We start from the raw sequence: 23,798 nt of genomic DNA, 5'->3' as shown, positions 1-23,798 counted from the left end.
TTATCCAATTAAGAAACACAATCATATATAGTGTGGTTCTATACATTGATAAAATAAAATCACTAGTAATTAACCAGGCCAAATACATTTTTTTGTCAATAAGAGGGTTCCCTTTACTTGTTTTCGATCAATCCGATTGTAAAAACCATTTGAAAAATTGAAAATCTTTTCCCAATAGGTAATAGTTTGACGTCGCGAAAAATACAGTTTTACGTTAGCAATAGTTATCAAAGGTACCAGGATTATAATTTAATACGCAATGTCATTATCTCCCATGTATATGTACCGTCTGTCCTTAAGCGACATAACATTACTAACCTAAGACTTACTGGTATTTGATCTTTTATATCTAAGTAAACAAGCCTTGACAAACTTGAAAAACTTTGTCTCACGAAACATATACATGTACATGCATGTTGCACTTTAAATCATTTCAATGTTACAACTATGTAGAACGACGTTTTTAACACTTCATATTGTATACCTGTAGTAAAAATAGACGTCAAACTAGATCTGACAAACCAATTTATCTTTAGTACGAAGGTAAGCATATCATGTGTATGTTTGATCTAAAATTGATAAAATTTAATGCCTGTACCAAGTCAGGAATACATTGTATGACAGTTGCTATCCATTTGTTTGATGTGTTTGAGTTTGTGATTTTGCCATTTGATTACGGACTCTCCATTTTGAATTTTCGGAGGAGTTCTGATTTTTTAAATTTTACTTTATGAAAGAAGAATACAATTTTAAGTGAAAAGTATATTTAAATCTGAATGAAATATCGTTTTGTCATTCGTTATAACCTAAAGTTAGATGTATATCATTTATTGACGTTCCAAAAATTTGTTCTAATAAACGGAAAATGTAACGGAACATATGTTTTAATGTTTGTTGTTTTCGTGTTATAACAATGAAGTAAGAAACCTTTCCTGCTAAACAGTTCTGTGTCTAAGTGTATAAAATATGCAATTATTAAAGATAGAAAACGGTTTTGATAATCTCTTTAAACATATACTTCCATCATGAACAAAATATATAGGAATATATAATAGGTGTATACTTCATTGAAAAGGCAACCAAAAAAACACTAATAAATTCACACACAGATTAGGATTTTATCACATGGTATGATGTATATACATAGAGACATTTCGACATCACATACCTTCCAGTTTTAAGATTATTTAAATTAAGTAATCAACTAGGACAGCAGATTCTTTTAAAACACTACTTTGAAGGTTGCAATAAAAATAAATAGATACATAAAATATTAGACCAATGGTCATAAGTTGTTTATATATATCAAAACTAGACTAACCAATTAATCTACAGGAATAAACAGCACACCATGTACACACGTAACATTGTAGTTATGGCTTCCATTCTTCCTATTAAATTCATATATCAACACAAATACTACATGTACTAGTTCAGATAAATACTTAAATCTTTTGAGATAATTTTCTTAAGTAGTACATTTGAAATTGTTTTAATGAATTCATGGTATAAAGCTACAACTCAAATTGTTTATGCAGTTACAAATAAAGTGAAAGCACAAACTCTGAACTTCGAGAAAACTATAAACAGAAAGACCCTAATCATACGACAAAATCAAATGATAAAATACATCCAACGAACCGACAACAACTGTCCTAAATTTTCCTTTGAAATAAATGATAACCTTTAAAGGATTTAGCTATTTTTGTTTTATTTTGTAGATGTTTCGTTTGTTTATATTGGTAGCAATTCTTGTTACAGCTCTGGCGTCTTCTCTGATCACACCAGAGCTAGATGATCGGTGGGAAGAGTACAAATTGACGTACAAGAAAACTTATAGTCTGTCGGAACATCAGCAGAGGTATTTTCCCAGATTTATCAAAACGATTATATTTCGGTTTGTTTGGTTTTTAAAAACAACAACCAATGATTCTACCATAGTTATAAGTTATGTAAATGAGATAATTTAACACTCTTTAATTCATATAACTCTGTACATATCATTTGAAACACTATTAATTTGGCTTCCTATTTAACATTACCCAGTACAACATTTTTTTTATAAATTGCAATACATGTATACATTCCAAAATTCCGGTTACATGTGATTATCTTTTTTTTTATTATTATAGCACGGTATATTTCTAATTAGTAAAGCGATACCAACTTTACTCATCAAAAAGTATTTCCACAATTAACAATATTTATATAACTCCAACGTTGACATATGACCACATATTCGAAAGTACGCAACCTTATTTAAACTTTTAAAGTTGATAAACCAATAACTTAATTTTGAATGTAACGCGTCTTCTGATTGGCTGACGTTATTTTGTTATCAGCCCATAGACATAATTTACTCATGTGACCGTGACGTCGTCAACGTTTTTTCATGGCTTTCTACGGTTTAAACATTGTTAAAGTTGAATTTAGAATCAAATTAAAAGAAATGACTGTTATATTTTTTCTGTCTATTCGAAATAACATAACAAATGTGGTGCACACTGTCAAATAACTCGCTACGCGCGTTATTTAGTGCGCACCAATTTTTTTATGTTATTTCTTCATAGACAGAAAAAGAATTACAGTCATTCCTGAATTAATATTAAGCAAAACAATTTGAAAATTCTTATCTAGATCTTCCAACTTTTAAGGTATGATTAAACCAGAAACAAAACACTCCAAAACACAATTTCGTATTAAGGAATTCGAGCTACTAGTACGCTTCAAGGAGATGGAGCACTAATATTTAAAACTTACTTCATATCTTTATTAAAAAAAATTCAAAAAATCAAGACCTGTATTTTTAACTGAATTAGTATACATGCCAAAATAGTTCGTGTTACGTATTTGTTTAGTTTTGCAGAACAGAACGGTCAAATTGTGTTTAATTTTTCCCTACTGTATTGTTTGTCATTTCCTGGTTGTAAGATATCATCCATAAAACATATAAATCCAAATAGAAGTGGTGGAATTAAATATACAAATTTATTTTAATGTTGAAATACAATACATTTTTGTTTAGCTTACTTTCAAAACTTAACTTGTTCTAATTTGTTTTTTGCTAAAAAGTAATGCATTTTCAATGTCACATCTTACACCCTTCATCTAAGATTATATTTCGTCTTTTAAATGATTATTTCATTACCGTTTGATTTAATCATGTTGCGTAAAAAAATATACCCTAACACACTTTATCCCAAATTAATCCGATTGGAGAAATATAAAACCTATGCACTTAAGGTGGTATCCAACACTTTCACTAAAATTGATTTGGCTCGTTTAATTTTCATAAGTAAAAGTAAATTAACAAAAATCTAAAGATTTAATTTTTTTTTTAACCAACCGTTGGTCAGAAAAATTACACTGGTTATATAGCAATTTGACAAACACCAATTTTGATCGTTGAGAAGCTTAATATTAATTTTACAACACAACGTAATTCAAACTCCTATATCTCCCTGTAGTGTTAGGTACCACCTTAAACATTCTGTCGGTATCAAGTGTCGCAAAATCAAAGGTCATCAATGATGAGCTAAGGAAAGATAATTTAAAAAAAAACAATCATTTTGAAATAAAAAAAATGGTTTATTAACCAGTTTAAAAAGCAATAAAAACATGCCTCTTTGCATATATTTGCAAGTTTTGTGCACAATAATAGTTGAAATAGGGTAGCATTTTTATTTGTGACGTCATGAAAAAAATCTGTTTAGCTGATTTGAATCAAAAGAAAGAAGGTCTATTCAAGGTATTTGCTGTTATAGTGAGAGGTAGAAATGATATTACATGAAAAAGTATATGACTGTTTTCTTTTTCGTAAATCCATTTTTTTCTATTCAGACGTATAATATGGGAGAGCAACCTACGATACATCAGGAAACATAACATTGATGCTGAAAAAGGACTGCACACATATATTCTTGGCGAGAATGAATACTCTGATATGGTAAATAGCGTTAACGATATTATAAGTATTTATAAATTGATAAGTTTTTGTTTCTTAATAACTATAGACATAAGATGAGGGCCTGGTATATAATCATTATTTATGAACTAGATAAAAATAAATGTAAATAAATATTCTACACAACAAAGGTTTTTTGATTTATTAAATTCAACTGTTTACGTACTGAATGCAATTCACATAGGATTCCACATTTATTCACGATTAATTAGTAGTTATCATTATTATTCAGATAAATACAAGAAATGCAACAAGATACAGTTTACAATATGTATACTGTAAACCAACTTATTTTCGCGGATACTATATTTCGCGTTTTACCCTTTCTATCCCGTTTGAGGCTACTTAATTTCGCGATTTTCTAATTTCTGGATATAGTTTAATAAGGAAAGATCTAAGATTTTACATATTCGCGACGATTTATATTCGCGTTTTTTTACTACTCGTTGAAGTCGCGAAAATAAATTGATCGCGAAATAAGTTGGTTTACAGTAGTTTCAATATCAAATTCACAAAGATTGCTTTGATGTACTTTAAAAATAATTTTCAATCAAATTATTAAATGAAAATTCGCATAATTTTATCTACAGACCAACAAGGAGTTTGTATCAGTGATGAATGGATTTAGAATGCGTCATACTAGACGAGAAGGCAGGACTTTTATAGCACCAGATGGTCTAACCGTTAACAGTCTGCCACCTACTGTAGATTGGAGAACAAAGGGCTACGTGACTAATATAAAAAATCAGGTTTGTATTATTTATAACTTCAAAGTGGGTTTATGATCTTATCTTGTCCTGGTGAATGCATGTGATCATGCCATAATGTGTTTCTACAAATGTTAATAAAATCTGATTATATCTAACACTTAGTGAGATTAACATCCTGATATATTTGTAATTCTATGCGAGTTTTATACAAGTGAGATGTAAAGTTAGCTGTAAAATCAGAATTATTCTAATATTTTTAACATGAGATCAAACTTTAGTTGCTGTTTGACATAATTGCTTACATGTACATACACGTCATTAACTTTAGTGGATATAATTGTCTCATGTTTGTGTCATTTTGGTCTTTTGTGGATAGTTGTCTCGTTGGAAACAATACCACATCTTCTTTTTTATATCATTGGCACGTTTTCCTTTTTATATTCTTGATACTTGATATTTGTTAGTTTGTATACCAGTTGATAAAGAACCTGACCCAATATTAAGCAATCATAACATTAGCCCGAGGTTTTTCATTTTGTACAATATAAAACAAAACATAGTATTATTGCCAATGAGACAATTCTTTATAACAATTGATACCATTAATTGTCTAGTTTTCACACAGCTTATAACCATTTCGTTTGTGTTTGTGCGGAAACACTACATGCTTGTATGTTATTTGGTTCCAAATTAACTATAGATTCCTGATTATGCTGCTATTACTTGACTGATTTTAATAAGTCATTGCACTTTTTGTATAACTGTATGTTTTTGTAATGTTCACCGTATTACATCTAATAGATAATATCATATCAAGATATATTAGTTGTAAGTTGCTATGATCGTGATTTTGTACATGTTTTGAACTTTCATGTAACAGTCAGTCATGTTATTTTATATTTTTAAAGAAAGCCTGTGGATCATGTTGGGCATTTTCAGCAGTTGGATCAGTAGAGGGACAATGGTTCAAGAAGACACAAACATTAGTATCACTCTCTGAACAGAACATTCTTGATTGTTATGGTATAGTAGCTTATATGATAAACACTTAAATCAATAAAGGCAACAACAGTTGTATACCGCTGATCGAAAGTCATAAATTGATTGAAAGAATACCAATCTTGTTACAAACGAAAACCGAAGGAAACACATTTACTAATAGAGGAAAACGAAGAAACCATAAAAACACTGAAGTGCAGCAAAAGAAAAAACGGCAATGCAACACACACAGAAACGATCAATAAGTTAACAATTGCGATATTTCGTATAATTAAAGACTAATCTCATCAAATATTTACCCTCCAAGTTGATATCAGATAGAATAACCTCAATACAACACAGATACAATGAATGTGAAAGATAACACAGGGAAAATCAAACTTCCGAAACATCCGAGATCTTCCCACGTTAAGATGGGTTTTGTAGCACTAAGTATAGTTTCTTTGTTGTATTAATCTTAAGTGTACAGTCGTTATGCCATTTTCAGTGTGTTTTCGACTTGTAAGTTTAACCAAAGCCCAATTAGTATCTTTCATCCCTATTTAACTTAAAAAGAAGAGTAGGACATTTATCTTTATGAAGGGATAGTTACAACTCCTTTTTATTGTTTGATAGGTCAAATTGGTAGTTGTATTGGTGGATGGATCGATAATGCATTTCAGTATATAAAAAATAACAGTGGAATCGATTCTGAAGAGTCGTATCCATACAGAGACCACGTAAGAGTTTAATACTGTTACTGAATTGAATTTTAATGTACTTATTGTTATGCGTTTACTTTTCTACATTTGTTAGATGTATAGGGGGAGGGTTGAGATCTCACAAACATGTTTAACTCCGCCACATTTTTGCGCCTGTCCCAAGTCAGGAGCCTCTGGCCTTTGTTAGTCTTGTATTATTTTAGTTTTAGTTTCTTGTGTACAATTTGGAAATTAGTATGGTGTTCATTATCACTACACTAGTTTATATTTGTTTAGGGGCCAGTTGAAGGACGCCTCCGGGTTGCGGAAATTTCTCGCTACTTTGAAGACCTGTTGGTGACCTTCTGCTGTTGTTTTTTTATTTGGTCGGGTTGTTGTCTCTTTGACACATTCCCCATTTCCATTCTCAATTTTATTTTTACAGTATGATAATGTTTACGTATTTCTTCGTTTTAAGTAAAAAAATAAGATCACACCATTTCGATATATAAACAAAAACCACACAGTATTGTCCGAAAATTAGTATGCAGTACACCCTGATTACGTAATGTCTTCGGTTTAAATAATAGGTACACACAATTTCTAAACATGAACAAAAACAAACTACGCAGAATTATCCGAAAATTGGCACGCATCAACACTGTTTACTTAATATCTTCGATTTAAATAAAAAAAAATAGGAAAACACAATTACTAAAAAAATATTAACAAAAACAAACCACACAGTATTATCCATAAATTGGTATGCAGTATATACTTACGTATAATACATATTTTGATTAAATGTTTAATTTTGCTATAGATTTTTAAACATTTCGAAAAGTTTATATGAAGTATTGTGAAGATTTACATGAACTATACCTTAACACATCAGAATTGTGATATCAAGTCTCTATTTAGTAACTATGACCTTGACCTTGAAATCAAATTTCTCAAAATCGGTACGGTAAAAGTTTCCAAAAACTTTTTTTAGGGTGGAACAATATGTCAAGTTAATTTAAGTGTCAATGATGACTGCTTCGCTAAAAAATATTATTTTTTTGAACTGGTGAAAATATAAAACTGACAGATTTTATACTTTACTCCTTTAAAAATCTTGGGAGGGGCACTGTAACCAAATTCTGTTGTTAACCTCAAATATTTTCAGATTTTTATTTCATAGTAACTCTTAGACCCTTCTACTCACAATCCTTGATACACATGTAAATAATTGTGCATGTTGTTTATTTGCTAATCATGGGTCGATTGCCTTAATTAAAAATAGATCTTGATTTACTCTAGTAAGAGCTACTATTTAATAGAGAACTGTTATATGATATTGATAGTTAATGGTAATTTTCAATGTTATTACAGCAATGGTTTTGTAAATTCAATCGAGATAATATACGCGCCACCATTACCGGATATGTCGATCTAACAGCACAAAGCGAGGAAGAATTGCAAATGGCTGTTGCTTCAGTTGGGCCAATATCAGTGGCAATTGATGCAACTGGTCCGCAATTTCAACATTACAAAAGTGGCATATACAACTATAAAGATTGCAGTTCAACGGAATTAGATCATGCAGTACTTACCGTTGGATATGGCGCAAGTGGGGCAGATAACTACTGGATTATTAAAAACAGGTTGGTATAAATATAAGAACACGTCAATGATAACTTGAGATATATTCTGTTTATATTCCTTTTCACACCCATTATTCAATCTATATTGTCGGTCTTTTGTTTAGTAAAAAACATTAAAGTCATTGTAGAAATATTTACCGTTCCGATTTTATAACATGTGTTCTATATACGATTGCTGTATGTTTTCCCACAATGGCATTTTCAAATATATACGACAGAAAAAAGAAATATATTTTTAAACTCCGATAAACGGGGTGTTGTTGGACAATTAACACAAATTAAATGTTATTCCTGTTACCCAAAAGTTATACGTTTTACCAACAAAACACCAAAAGTTTAAAACCAAGGCTGTCTACGAATAAGTTTGCGATTTAGATATAATCAATATATAAAACTGAGAATAGAAAAGGTGCTATACACCAGAGAAACAACAGCCCAAGCAAAAAGCTTTTGGGATGCTGTTATCTTAAGATATTTTTCTCATAATATGAAAAAAACAGTCAGATAATTAAACCTGCTGGAAACATGTATTGAGTAAGACAGATCTTGCTATTTACAACTACTGGGTCGATGCCACTGCTGTAAGATATTTATTTTCACGAGGGTATCGCCAGCCAAATAGTCAGCACTTTTTGTGCTGTCGTGAATTATTATTGATATGGTTATATTTATAAATTTTCTGTTTACAAAATTTTTTTTTTTTTTGAAAAACTAAGGCTTTTCTACCTCAGGCATAGATTACCTTAGCTGTATTCGGCAAAACTTTTGGGAATTTAAGTCCTTAATGCTCTTCAACTTCGTACTTTATTTTGGCCTTTTCAACTTGTTGGGGTTCGAGCGTCACTGATTAGTCTTTTGTAGACGAAACGCGCGTCTGGCGTATATACAAAATGTAGTCCTGGTATCTATGATGAGTTTATTATGAATATATTATTTGACTATTTCAGCTGGGGAACATCATGGGGGATGGAAGGATATTTCAATATGGTGAGAAACAACAACAACACATGTGGAATTGCAACGACGGCGAGTTTTCCTACTGTATAAATAGTTATAAAACTGAAAATACGATACTGTTAGCGTTGTATGGTCTGTGTTATCCTTTTTTTCTACTTTTGTTTAATTATATTAATTTGTCTATAAACTGAATTATATACCAAGTATGATATTATATACTTTTCAACAATTAAAAATAGCCGAATAAAATATTAAGTTGAAGAGCGCTGAGGAACAAACAAATGCCTTTTATCTTTTTCGTTTGTTTCAAGATATAACCTAAAAAAAAAAGAAACAATGTGAAATGAACGATTAATATAAACAAAATTATCCAAGAATGTTCACGCATGTGTAAACTTTTGATTTATATCATACATGTATCTTATAATTACTTTGAAACATATGCAAGGTATACATTTATTGCATAGAGTCAACAAAACATCAACTATAATCAAAGAAACTTTATTTAAAACCAGTTACTACCGCAGCGGTCTTTTACATAAGTAAGGACAGCTGAAGGACGCCTCCGGGTGCGGGAATTTCTCGTTGCATTGAAGACCTATTGGTGACCTTTTTCTGTTGTCTGCTCTATGGTCGGGTTGTTGTCTCTTTGCCACTCCCCATTTCCATTCTTCATTGACGCAGCCTTTTCTTCTGATGTTTGCTTTTAAGTGAAGACGACGAAGACTGAGCAGATTTGAAAAAAGTGCCAACGCCATGACAAAAAAAAATGAAAACAAACCACATGACAAACTGAAAAATTAACAATGTGAAACTTCTAATTTTTATTTAGCTGATCTTGTTATTATAATATAATAATACAATTACCTATATGATAGCGTATTTTAATGAACGGTCATACCTTATGAAGAGTTAAGAAGTATTAAAAGTAAACTGTAAAAAAAAACAGCAGTACCAATTTACTTGCACCAGATGCGCATTTCGACAATACATGTCTCTTCAGTGATGCTCGTGGCCAAAATATATTTGAAATTCAAAGCTTATATAAAAGACGAAGAGCTATAATCCAAAAGGTCCAAAAAGTATAGCCACATCCGTGAAACAGAGTGTTTGTTACCCCGACCATATGCGTATATACCCATATGGTCATGACCATTCGCGTATGGTCAAAATACTCATATGGCCCGGAACATAAACAAACATGTGGATCCACCAGGGTAAATTGTATATTATTTCAAAAGCACCAATGTGTAATCAAAAGTTATGTAAATAAATGTATAGTCCTCTACATATGTTGCACTGCTCTAACTATGTTTAAACAATGGGTATGAAAATGACGATTTTTTATTGCATAACTTATAACGTTATAAAACATTGTAAAAGGAACAATATAGGTTTACAAGATTGAAACAATGTAATTAATTTAATCACACACACAGTTTGCATGACTGCAGGACCTCAAGGTCAAATATCGCCTTTTATGTCTTCCTACGAAGCATCATAGAGCTTCCTTTTAATGAGTAGTGGTCTCCTTTGAATTTTTCCCAGTTGATTCCCATATTTTGATCTGCTACACCATTGGTCTTGAGATATTCCCCATTCAGAGATGAGTGACTACAAGATTTATACCACCATGCTCCCTTGTTTCTGTTAGCGCATGTGCTGCCTGTTCGTGTATTATCCTGATCAAATGTACTGAACTTGAGTCCATGATGATAAGCTAAACCATCACCTGAAACAAAATTGTCAAAATAAATGAAAGCATATCCTACATTCGAGCTACTTTCGTATAAAACTGACAACGCCTTCTTTTTAAATTTGTTCTGATGATTGTTTTTTAACATTTCTTAGCGTTAAAAGATTTGTATTATTTAGACAAATCAAAAGATATAATAGGCCAGGCCTTTAGAGTGCAAAACATAGCGAATGCAGATTTTTGTTCATAAACTAGATGTGTCAAATCGACACGACTGGCCCCCTACCGAAAAGTTCAAAAATCTGCAATTCGAATAACACATGCGAACACAAACAGGATGGTAGTCTCACTTATAAAAAATATCAGCTCAAAATATGGATGCGTATAGCAAATAGGTCCGTATAACTGTGATTTTCAACAAGTTTCAAAGTTGTAAAGCCTTAATTTTTGCTATAATTAGCGGAGCGGAACGAAACTTTAACTTGATCTTTAACTCATCATGAATAACTAACATATAGATATAGGAAGATGTGGTGTGAGTGCCAATGAGACAACTCTCCATCCAAATAACAATTTAAAAATTAAACCATTATAGGTTAAAGTACGGCCTTCAATACCACAATCGGCCCAATGTCTGAAAGCGTTTAGAAAAAAAACCTCTGTATAACTGTGATTTTCAACAATCTATCCAAGTCCATAGCTCGTAATTTCTGCATAAATGAGCCGAGCGAAACAAAACTTATCCCTGATCTCTAACTCATCATGGTTATTCACATGCCAAAAATCATCCCAATATCTGAACGCGTTTAGAAAAAAATCCATATAACTGCGATTTTCAACAATTAATCTAAGTCCAAAGCCCTTTTTTTCGGCAAAAATCAGCGAAGCGGAACGAAACTCAAACCTGATCTGTAACTCATCATGGTTAACTCACATACCAAAAAGCAGCCTAATATCTGAAGGCGTTTAGATAAAATTACGTAAAATGGTTTGTTGTGGAATGACAGAAGTACGGAACTTCGGAATTTAGAAATTTCGGAATTTCGGACAAAGGTAAAATTTTATGACACTGACAGCTTCGTTTCGGGGCCATAAAAATACGAATTACTCAAAATTTCTCCCGTCATATAGAAAAAAATTCCCCATTTAAAGATTGGCTCTTTTAAGTAAAGCATAAAACAGTTGAGCGAATGCTTATTTCAAACATCTTTAAAAGGGGGCATAAGATACTAGAGGGACAGTCAAACTCATTAATCGAAAATAAACTGACAACGACATGGCTAAAAATTAAAAAAGACAAACAGACAATTAAAAGTACACATGACACAACATAGAAAACTAAAGAATTAGCAACACGAACCCACAAAACAATAGGGGTTATATCAAGTGATCCGGAAGGGTAAGCAGATCCTACTCCACATGTGGCAACCGTCGTGTTGCTTATGTGATCATACATTTAATCCACCATTTAAGAAATATGCAAGCCCTCGAAATGATCCGAGTCGTGAAAAAGAAATCGTCGAAAAGGTAACCTTGGTTTTATCAAAGATGGCGAAAATTAATTACTTAATATCCAATCATTGTACTGGCGATTGATTTGTAAATAAGTTTGTTTCCCCAGTACACGGATGCCTTACTCTCATAATTGGACCGTGAAATTGGGGATCAGAAATCTAATTTGGCATTAATATGAGGAAGAACATTCCATAAGACTCATTTAATCAAAAAAATACCTAGACCAAAAACTGAAACCTGAAGCGGGACAGACGAACGGACGGAGAGACGAACGATTGAACGCACATACAAGAAAATCATTACGCTCCTCAACTATCATAGGACCATAAAATAAAATTGTAACAGTTACAGTAATATAGTTGTAGTTACCAGCATTTCCACGGCATACACCAACAGATAGAGTATACTTTGATTCAGCATCACCTATTTCGAATGAGGGGTACTTTGCATATCTCTTCTGGCCATCCCATGCCTCTAAGTCGATGCGCAGCTCTGTATCAACTTGTGTTAAGATATGCAGGTATTTATTCCCTGAAATTTGAGACAAAAAGAAGATATTTTACTGATCTGTAACAAGTATTGCTTTTATGTTTGCAAAATATAACCGAAAAATTATTTCACTTGATACCTGTATGTTAAATATACTCAACTTTTTTTTTTATCGATTCGGAGCAATTTAGTGCCCAAAATTAAGTCTGTTAAGTTTCTCTCTTCTTTAATTTTTGCTCACAACAAACGAGGGTAAAACATCCTCTTTGAGGGGTAGTTACCCAGTCCCTATATTGAACAATATATATCATTGTGTTGTACCTTATCGTTATGTTGATGTTGCAAGGTTAAGATTTTCATCTGTTTTATTAATCATGTTCACAAGATATGCTAAATATGTCAGGGACTGCTCTAACTTTATTGCAAATCTTATTTTGAATAATATGTATAGATGTCCTTAGAATGTAAAGTATTAAATTTTCATCACCATATGCTAGTACTTACAATAAGTGTTCTTCGTAAAAATAATTCGATAAATATAAAAATACAAACATGATAAATGGTCTTCTAAAATTAATTCATGTCCAATCCGAGTGAATTACTAAGTTATGAATTTAAAACAAATCAATCAAATATAACCTATCCACAATTCTCCGTGGATGGTTCCAAAACCATCTTCATACGCCTGCCAGTTCCTGAAGAAATTTTCGCTGCCATCAATTCGCCTCTGGAACACCTATTTGTACAAATAAAAATAACAAGGATGTGTCTCAAGTACACGGATGCCCCATCCGCACGATCGTTTTCTATGTTCAGTGGACCGTGAAAATGAGATAAAATCCAATATGGCATTAAAATTCAAAAAGATAATATCATTGGGAACATATTTATAACTTTCAAGCTGATTGGACTTCAACTTCATAAGAAACTACCTGGACCTGAAGCGGGACAGACGGACGGCACGACGAATGAACGGACGAAAGGACGCACAGATCAGAAAACATAATGCCCATAAATTGGGCATAAAGATGAGTCGTTGTTTGCATTGCCATTTTATTTTAATCATTATCATTGTTTTCGTTTAATGCCGATAAAAATAGATATCACTTATACTGTACAGATTGTAATCTTTAATTCACAAAATTCACATGTCAGTGACATGTAGTTCAAGTACAACATACTTGTAGATAATTTCTAATTGTAAAACCTTTGATCCTGTAGAATCGTTCTTAAGTATTTCAAGTTGATGATAATAATCGGGAGTGTTGTTTTTACAACTTATGGTGAAGATTGAGTGTGTGATCTTCATTAACTGTTTTTCACTTATACCAAAAATGTCACGTAGTTACCCAATATATATCAGATTTTCGAAGGTCCAAATTACGCATATGCAAAATCATTCTTAAAGTTTACTAAAAAAACAAACATTAGGTATACATAATAACTTTTCGTCTATGTACATACACAAAGTTATAAGTGGGACAGCGCGAGAAATCATCAAATCAAAACTTACCAACCATAACACATTTGTCAAAAATAATATCCTATGTTGAAAAAAATATTTGTAAATTATTATACTTACAACCCAACCACCGCCGTCTGTTGTCATGTCACAGTATACATCTAGTATCGTATTATCATCAGGACTAATACTATATACCCCATCGGTCAGGCTACCATTCTGTTTCCATGCTAGACAATCCCGCCGCGTGTTTACAATATCTGTTGGTTGTGTTGGCTCTGGAAATCAATTGATCAAACTGATGATAATATTGCGTGTATTGCTACATTTTCTTTGAAATTGTTTCTTATTCACAACAAGTAAGGAAATATAATATTTAATTAGCTTTCTTTAACAAAAGTCATCTATCTGGAACTTCAACCGTGATAACACAATTTGACAATTGTTAAGATCTAGTAAGTATAAATTAATGGTCAAATCATTTGGGTCTGCTATTATTTTCTCATAAATTATCAATCAACATAACCAAAATATAACGTTTGAAATATTGAACATATTTCATGCAGACGGTTAGTGTTGTGTATGGAATCATAATGACTGCTTAATAAATATGAAAATGACAAATTTTCTAGATGGATACATGAGAAAAAAAGTCTGAAAACGGGACAGTGTTACCACCATGCATGCCACGATATATTAAGGTTTTGACTTTTTCATAATTCAGGTAGATTTAAAGTGTCCATGATACAACTTTCCATCCAAGTCAAAATTTGTAGAAAAAGTTAGACAAAAAGGTGTTGCCCCTTTTTTTTACTCACTTCAAAGACACAGTTATGTATCAATAAAGAGGTAAACACAATCGATAGTTATTACCTGTCATATTGAAAGTTTCGTTTCGCACACACATGTCAGTAGCTGCTAGGACTTTCAATATTTCGTATCTCATTTTCTGAAAGGACATAAGATCTGAAAGGAAAATATTGATTTATAAAGGGGTGACACTAAATATTTTCATAGTTTAACTGTAACTTAAAATATACAACCGTATAGCTCAACTATACAATATGGTCATGTGAATGTTTAAGAATATAAAACCGTATAGCTCAACTCTACAATATGGTCATGTGAATATTTAAGAATACAAAACCGTATAGCTCTACTCTACAATATGGTCATGTGAATGTTTAAGAATATAAAACCGTATAGCTCAACTCTACAATATGGTCATGTTAATGTTTAAGAATATAAAACCGTATAGCTCAACTCTACAATATGGTCATGTGAATGTTTAAGAATACAAAACCGTATAGCTCTACTCTACAATATGGTCATGTGAATGTTTAAGACTATAAAACCGTATAGCTCAACTCTACAATATTGTCATGTGAATGTTTAAGAATACAAAACCGTATAGCTCTACTCTACAATATGGTCATGTGAATGTTTAAGAATATAAAACCGTATAGCTCAACTCTACAATATGGTCATGTGAATGTTTAAGAATATAAAACCGTATAGCTCAACTCTACAATATGGTCATGTGAATGTTTAAGAATACAAAACCGTATAGTTCTACTCTACAATATGGTCATGTGAATGTTTAAGAATATAAAACCGTATAGCTCAACTCTACAATATGGTCATGTGAATGTTTAAGAATATAAAACCGTATAGCTCAACTCTACAATATGGTCATGTGAATGTTTAAGAATACAAAACCGTATAGCTCTACTCTACAATATGGTCATGTGAATGTTTAAGAATATATAACCGTATAGCTCAACTCTACAATATGGTCATGTGAATGTTTAAGAATATAAAACCGTATAGCTCAACTCTACATTATGGTCATGTGAATGTTTAAGAATACAAAACCGTATAGTTCTACTCTACAATATGGTCATGTGAATGTTTAAGACTATAAAACCGTATAGCTCAACTCTACAATATGGTCATGTGAATGTTTAAGACTATAAACCCTCCCAGTAATAGTCTTTTGTCACATATGAATGTTTTGAAGTATTTGAGAAGGTAATGTTTGTAGTGGATCCTGATCAGGTTGATAAATACATGTCTTTTTTGTGATTGTTCTTTGGTTTTGTATTGGCTGCTGTCAAATCGAAGTATTCCTTACTCTCATTGACTGATATATCAACATACATTTTATGTAACATTGCTATACTGTTTAAGTGCATAGGTATAGGAAGATGTGACATGAGTGCCAATAAGACAACTCTCCATTCAAATAACAATTCATAAAAGTAAACCATTATATGTCAAGGTACGGCCTTCAACATTGAACCTTGGCTCACCCGAACAACAAGCTATATTAAAGGTTCCAACAATTACAAGTGTACATAATAAACTTGTTAAAAAAATGTTATAAGTCTTTTAATGTGACTGTTTGTTTTTGTGGACATACATACGTCAGTGATTATATATATTTAAACAAGAATGCGTCCTCAGTACACGAATGCCCCACTCGCACTATCATTTTCTATGTTCATTGGACCGTGAAATTGGGGTAAAATCTCTAATTTGGCATTAAAATTAGAATAATCTTATCAAAGGGAACAAGTATACTAAGTTGTAAGTTGATTGGACTTCTACTTTATCAAAAACTACTTTGACCAAAAACTTTAACCTGAAATTTGCACTATCATTTTCTATGTTCAGGGAACGTGAAATTAGGGTCAAAACTCTAATTTGGCATTAAAATTAGAAATATCTTATCATAGGGCACATATATACTAAGTTTCAAGGTGATTGGACTTCAACTTCATCAAAAACTACCTTGACCAAAAACTCTAATCTGAGGCGGGACAGACGGACGAACAGACGAACGGACGAACGGACGCACAGACCAGAAAAAATAATGCCCCTCTACTATCGTAGGTGGGGCATAAAAATGTAAATCTTATCTAAACATGTTCAATACAGAAACAGCTTATCATTTATAACAGATGTTTACTTTCAAGGTCATTTGAATTTAATTTTCATTAAAAAATGTTCGGCAAAACATTTGAATAGTTAGTTGCTATCATTTTAATTGTTGAATATCGTTATCAAAGAGTTGACATGTACATTTCATATTCATAAAACGTCTAAATACCTTGTTTACTTTTTCTCCGAAACTCTTGATAGTGTATCTTACTTTCATTTCTCCACTCTTGTAGGATTCTTGTTTCTGTAAAAATGGAATGTTGACAAAATAAAGTGGTATCAAAACTAAAATTATAAATAAATTTCTATAACTAAAGCAACAACAGAAAACAAGCCAAAAAAAAAAGATTTTTTTAAAGAAAAGAAATAAGCGAAATATTTGAAGAACTATATCTTTCAGTTACATGTACATGTGGCTATTATAATTAAAAAGATACGATTTGATAAACAAATGTTTTGCTAAATCTATATATAGATATAGGAAGATGTCGTGTGAGTGCCAACGAGACAACTCTCCATCCAAAAAAACAACTGAAAAAAGTAAACCATTTATGGTCAATGTACGGGCTTCAACGCGGAGCTTACACCATGTACACCGAACAACAAGCTATAAAGAGCCCCAAAATTATTTCATGTCCGACACGTTTACGTACAATTTTTTTCTATTTTTCAATTATGTGTGCTACATACACATGTAATTCTAAAAAGATCATCATTTATAGTGTTTTCAAATTCAATTACGCGAATAATTCATTTTAATTTCCATCATCAATACTATGCTTTATTGTCTGATTCTCCTCTGTACTGATACGTACTGTTATGCAATAATATATGTTTTGAATGGTACCTGTAATCTATATTCATAGTAATAGGCATATTTGTTGTTTATATTTTCCCCAATTTTGTGTTTTAAAAAAGAAATCAAACAAAAAATCAACTACATGTAATACTTTAATAGCTTTGATAAAAAAATATAGAATTAAAATTACACGTTCGTGCTGATGAGATTTGATAAAATGAAATTATACTGTAGCAAATAGCATCGATTTAGGGAGAAATAATTGTGGTATGCTTGGACAATATTTTAAATTTTGTTTTATTAATATACACCAACATTACACGATATCTTTTGACATTTACAATTACTGAATACATAATAATAATAACATAATGCAGATAAGGTTAAACACATTTCAACAACAAGTGTAGCTTAATTAACCATGTCAACTTTCAGGAGACTGCCGAACAGGTTAATTTTACTTACCATTAAAATTCATGTTTCGCATTTCTGTACGAAATTCCAACAACTGGTTTGTTGATTGTGTCTTGCTTAATTGCTCTAAAACATAAATAAATCGATCAATCAATGTTAAAATAAAATGTTATATTTATATCAACAACTCATTCAAAAACTAGACATATTGCAAGCAAATAATGTTTAAAATTACCTTTGTTTACTAGTGTATGCCCTATAAAATACCCAATCAGTTATGGTCCGTATAACTTCATTTAATTTTTTTTTAAAACGTCATGAAACATCCATTTCAACACTTACTTACCATTTTTACTTTTATTTCGGAATTCTGCATAAAATTCCCACGCTATGTTTCTAGTTTCCTTTATTTTTGAAAGCTCTGAAAAATAAGTAATGTAAATTTATAGCTTGTCTCATAATGCCCTTTATTATTATTAATAACCTACACATTGCCTGAAATTTGTATCAACGATTTTCGTCTCCAACTTTACTTGCATGTATATTTATAGATCGTTTATACGCTATAGTATATGTTCCATATTCATTTGATTGTTCATAAAATAGATCAAGTAGTGACTATAAATACATAAAAAATGAATACGAGGGAAATTCAAAAAGGAAAGTCTCAAATGACAAAATCAAAAGCGCAAACATATTAAACGAATGGTAAACAACTTTCTAGTTGCTGACTTTCTAAGGAATTTTTTTATTTAGGAAATGGTGAATTTAACCTGGTTGCGTAGCTAGCCAAACCCCTCACTTGTATGACATTTGCATAAAATTCCATAATATTGATAAAAACGTGTGAACAAAACCAACAGACATAATAGATGAAAAAGTTGATAATAGATGTAGAGCAGTCATCATTGTGTTATTATCTGAATTACTCTAAAAACAAACAAATATACTAACAAACATTACCCAGGGCAAAATACCACAATGACGGGATGTATAAATACAGAATAAAACCACAGAATGAAAGCTTACCCTGTTCACTTGTCTGACGTATCTCATTAAGTAGATCCAAAGTCGAATCAAAAGACGTCTTCACTATCAAAAGTTCTACAAGTGAAGAGATAAAAAAGAGCATTATAAAACAAAAAGTAATGTTTCGAGATTTTTTTGGTTGCTTTATATCTTTGATAATTGATGCCCCTCATCTAGATGTGCAAGTACTTACGTAATTACGTTTTTGTACCGAATTGTAGCGTCAAATTACCTAAATAATATATTCAGATGTCCTTTTAAAAAAAAATGATTTTTTTTTCTGCAATACACACTCATCAGTTGAATAGTCATGCTATTATGTGTTATCAATAAACTCATCATAGAAACCAGGACTAAATTTTGTATATACGCCAGATACGCGTTTCGTCTACAAAAGACTCATCAATGAGGCTCGAATAATACAAAGTCAAAAGTCCAAAGTACGAAGTTGAAAAGCATTGAGGACCAACATGTTTGCTAAATATAGCTAAGGTAATCTATGCCTGAGGTAGATAAACCTTAGTATAACAAATGAACAAATTCTGTCAAATTCAATGGTTGCAAAATGTGACATGTAATTCTGCTCTTTCCGGGGTAACTGATTTCAATCATCAGTTTTCATTTCGGTTTCTGGCTTTTCAAACACTTAAAACTTGTATATGAGTACTACTATATAAAAATACCTTTACGAGTAGTGTTTTTAATATCCTTGAGATAGTCTACCAATTCTTTTCTCATATCGTGAATAACCATGAGATCTAGAAGGAAAAGCAAATCATGAACGTGAATTAATGTCAATTAAAATGTATAACAAACAAACAAAGTCACAACAATCAGAACACATTTATTTCTTATATCTATGTATACATGATATCAGAATAAATATTTTAGGGACATCATTGTTTGGTAAATAAATGAAATAAACAGTAAAAAATGATATGCGTTGTAAGCGCTTTTTGATGATTAACATGCACTATGAACCCTCAAATATGCTTTTTTAAACATGGAAATATACATGTAGATGATTTGATTTTGATTTTTTGTGTTTCAAAGTTACTTTTATGCACTGCATTTTTGGCTTTTTGTGGCGGACAGATTTTATTGGTGGAGGAAGACGGGGTGCCCGGAGAAAACTACTGACCTTCAATAGAAAAAATTACATTCCTAGTCAATTTAGATTGGAGTCGAATGCACCCGCATACATGGAGGTGTAATAGAAATGTTAATTAAAGAACTTGTCCTTGGATCATTAATGGGAAAAAAGGCAAATGTTGGTAGTCAATTAATCTATACAACATAAGGGCCGGATTTTATTAAATGTACTATGACACAAAAAATCACCTGAATGCACGTTATTGTTAAGGTTCATGTGGACCCTTTGGCTAAAATGGACATATTTTCACCTTAAAATTTACTGCAGTCAAACCTATGCATCTTGAAAAGTTTAAAGGGCCGTATCAAGAAAAACTGTTTGTTAATTTTATCATTTTAGCAGGGACGAAAAAAAGTGCACAGCACAATCCAGTTAAGTTATGATTTTTCTGAATCAAACAATGCATTTGAATTCTAGTTATCTAGAGCATGTTATGCATCTAAATATTTCAAGATGCACAGGTTTGTCTGTACTAAAAAGTTAATTTTTAGGTGAAAATGCAGCGATTTTAGCCAAAGGGTCAACATGAAATATAAGGTTTATTGTATTTTAGTTGATTTTATGTCAACATTACCTTCTTTAGTCTTGTTCACGTCTTCAACCATTCGGGAAATTTGATTGTCGTCCTGTTTACTTGCACCAACTATAGAAAAAAAAAATGTTATTGTAAAAAACGTTTATTTTCACATGTTATTTACATATTATATGCCACAATATATACGGCTTTAGGAGACAAAATATATCATTATAGTAGGTAATTGATAATTAGATCCCATATCATTAAAAATTCAAAATCGTAACCTTTTTTACAATTTATAATAATAATAAAAACAATCATCGTCCACTGTTTTTCAATGTGATGACCGAAGATTACTTTAGTGTACTTTTGACCGAAGGGAAAACCTTACTTTAGTTTTATATTTAATCCATGTCAAATAAAACTAAAATCGTGACATTTTACGACATTTAAACAATGTACAAACCATGACATATACAAATAAAATTACATGTATATAATTAACATCAATCCAGATTTGCATTACCGTTTTAGCTCTGGAGTAATCTATTTTACACGAGGTTGACATTTTGTTGATAATCACCGAGTTCACTTATAACTATGTGTGTGTTCAAAATATATTGTGTGTTATTATAAGCTGGTATAAAGTGGTAAATTTGATAATGGTTATATTTACAGTCCCTAAGCAAATGTCAAGTTTCATTTTCTGATAAAAGTCAAATCTGTTTTTTTATCCTGCAATCTTGTTGTCGGTTGCTGCTGTTTTTTACCGATATTCTGCCAAAGATTCAAGATTGGGAATACAAGAAAAAATGGAGTAAACGCCAGTGACTTCAATGTTCAAGAGACTTTTCGAAATTTCCATACAGTCATAATTAATACATGTGTAATTGGATGGATATATATGTTATGTAAGGTACTAAAATACTTACCACTTGATTGAACATTACTGCAGTTTTGTTTATTTCCTAGATTAAAGAAGAGATAACAAAATCCAACAGTAAGAAAACAACCAACTATCAAACCACCAACAACGCACAGAAACGAACGATATTTAGAACAGAATGATTCCTTTTTAAGCACACGGTCGAACATGGTCATAGATTCTACAGTGTTATTACCATGTGGTTCCTCAAGTTCAGAATCAATATTTTCTCTATAAAGCGGATTGTCCATGGTTTGAAACAAACATGTATTCTAAACCATGTTTAAATGTGCACACTATTTTTGAAGATATTGCATTCACAAAGCTTGATTAGATATTAACCACAGATATTACAAAACACTTAAATTTCACCTCAAGTTTTAAATTGTTATTAAGTAGCACGAGACTAAGTTTCCAAATAATTATATACTTATTTATGCAGTGTGCGAATTAACTTTGTAACATATATTGAAGTGAACAATTGTACTTTGGTCGATAGGATGAATTTGGAAATTCCCTGTTGGATGACATCTTTTTTATTCGTAATTCATGATTCATCTGCAGTCGGATTTTTATGCGTAATTACATGTATTTGATGTTTCCATGTCAAAAAAATAGCTAGTATATACAAGTGAATATACTATGACATATAGAGCGAGAGGCTTGCCCTAATCACTTATGCACTCAAATAACACTTTTAACTTCTCGTTCAATCTAATAGTTGGAATTAAACATACTATTTTCCGTGTACTAGACCCACTCCCATGTTCTTAAACGAAATCAACCAATGAATATATATGACACAGAAATTAATAAACAAGTATTTCCAAAGCCTAAATTGGTCACCTCCATGTTCTATTTTAGCTATAGTGGCAATGTTTCTTGACGCAAAAGGAAATACATTACAAAATTTATACTAAATAATCTCAAACTTATTCAGCAGTTACAAAAGAAAGAATTTTAAAAGAAAGCAAACTAGATGAACAAATTGTGTGAAAAAAATGTTCTCTAAAGGACAATACCGCCTTCAGGGGTCAAATGAAAATTTTGGTCATTAATCTTATTTGTAGATCTTTTCTGAACATTTTTGCTGTTAACAGGTAATCCTAATCTATAATAATAGTCATGTTGATAACCGAAAACTGCAAACTTTCATTAAAATCACCTTTTAAGGGGCACTCACCTAAAAATCCGATTTCGATGATTCGGGGCAGGTAGATCTAATGAATACTTTCACTTTGTGTCTGATTTGCTCTCAATGGTGTTGTTTTTGAGATACAAACCAAACACAGCATATTACACCAACTTCTATTTTAGCCATGGTGACCACGTGTTTGGACCGAAAATGAATTAAACACTATGTTTTTTTCTAGATACGCTAAGGATCATTCAGCTTCAGTTCATATGAAATTGTTTGATTCGATAGTTTCAGAAAAGAAGACATTTGAAATAGCTTATTGATTGGTGTACTCAAGGTGATGGTTATGATCTTTTATGCAATGTGTTGGTTGTGAAATCTTCCTAGAATTACTAGACAGGATGAAAATGCCTTTTTTTAAAATAAAGATAAATTTTGAACAATAACTTTAAAACGCCAATTTGACAAAAACCTTAATTGAGAAAAAGCAATGGTGATATGCACCTCGTTAAAGAAGTTACAAATACACATTGAAACATGTATAGACAAATATTTTTTAAGTGTGATGCTTTTTCAATGCCATATTATGCATTATTCGGGCCCTTAATAGCGGACTATGCGGTATAGGATAAGCTCATTGAATGCCGTACGAAGAACTATGGCTGTTAATTTATGTGTCATATGTACTCTTTTTGGAGAGTTTTCTCATTTGCAATCAAACAAATGGAGTCAGTAATAGTTGTTTCAGCTTGGATACTCGAA

General features: G+C 31.5%; 2 protein-coding genes across 2 annotated transcripts; one reads left to right on the top strand and one right to left on the bottom strand.

Annotated features, from left to right (window-relative positions):
- The first annotated feature begins 364 nt into the window (after positions 1–364).
- On the top strand, positions 365–9,333 carry LOC134718539 (procathepsin L-like). Its single transcript, XM_063581140.1, has 8 exons — positions 365–543; positions 1,722–1,861; positions 3,841–3,946; positions 4,555–4,713; positions 5,583–5,697; positions 6,289–6,392; positions 7,728–7,999; positions 8,947–9,333. The coding sequence occupies exons 2-8, from the start codon at positions 1,722–1,724 to the stop codon at positions 9,044–9,046; spliced, it is 996 nt and encodes a 331-aa protein (XP_063437210.1). The 5' UTR covers positions 365–543; the 3' UTR covers positions 9,047–9,333.
- Positions 9,334–10,284: 951 nt separating this feature from the next.
- Positions 10,285–22,416, bottom strand: LOC134718538 (techylectin-5B-like). The gene is made up of 12 exons (XM_063581139.1): positions 21,906–22,416; positions 21,031–21,099; positions 19,987–20,061; positions 19,304–19,378; positions 18,621–18,695; positions 18,326–18,400; positions 17,231–17,305; positions 14,992–15,084; positions 14,239–14,396; positions 13,296–13,392; positions 12,537–12,698; positions 10,285–10,688 (listed from the first exon to the last, which is right to left on the bottom strand). Exons 1-12 carry the CDS (start codon positions 22,147–22,149, stop codon positions 10,435–10,437), a joined length of 1,452 nt encoding a protein of 483 aa, XP_063437209.1. The 5' UTR covers positions 22,150–22,416; the 3' UTR covers positions 10,285–10,434.
- Positions 22,417–23,798: the final 1,382 nt, after the last annotated feature.

This window comes from Mytilus trossulus, chromosome 5, assembly GCF_036588685.1.
Source record: "Mytilus trossulus isolate FHL-02 chromosome 5, PNRI_Mtr1.1.1.hap1, whole genome shotgun sequence".
NCBI lineage: Eukaryota > Metazoa > Mollusca > Bivalvia > Mytilida > Mytilidae > Mytilus > Mytilus trossulus.
This window is presented reverse-complemented; position numbering and strand designations above follow the sequence as displayed.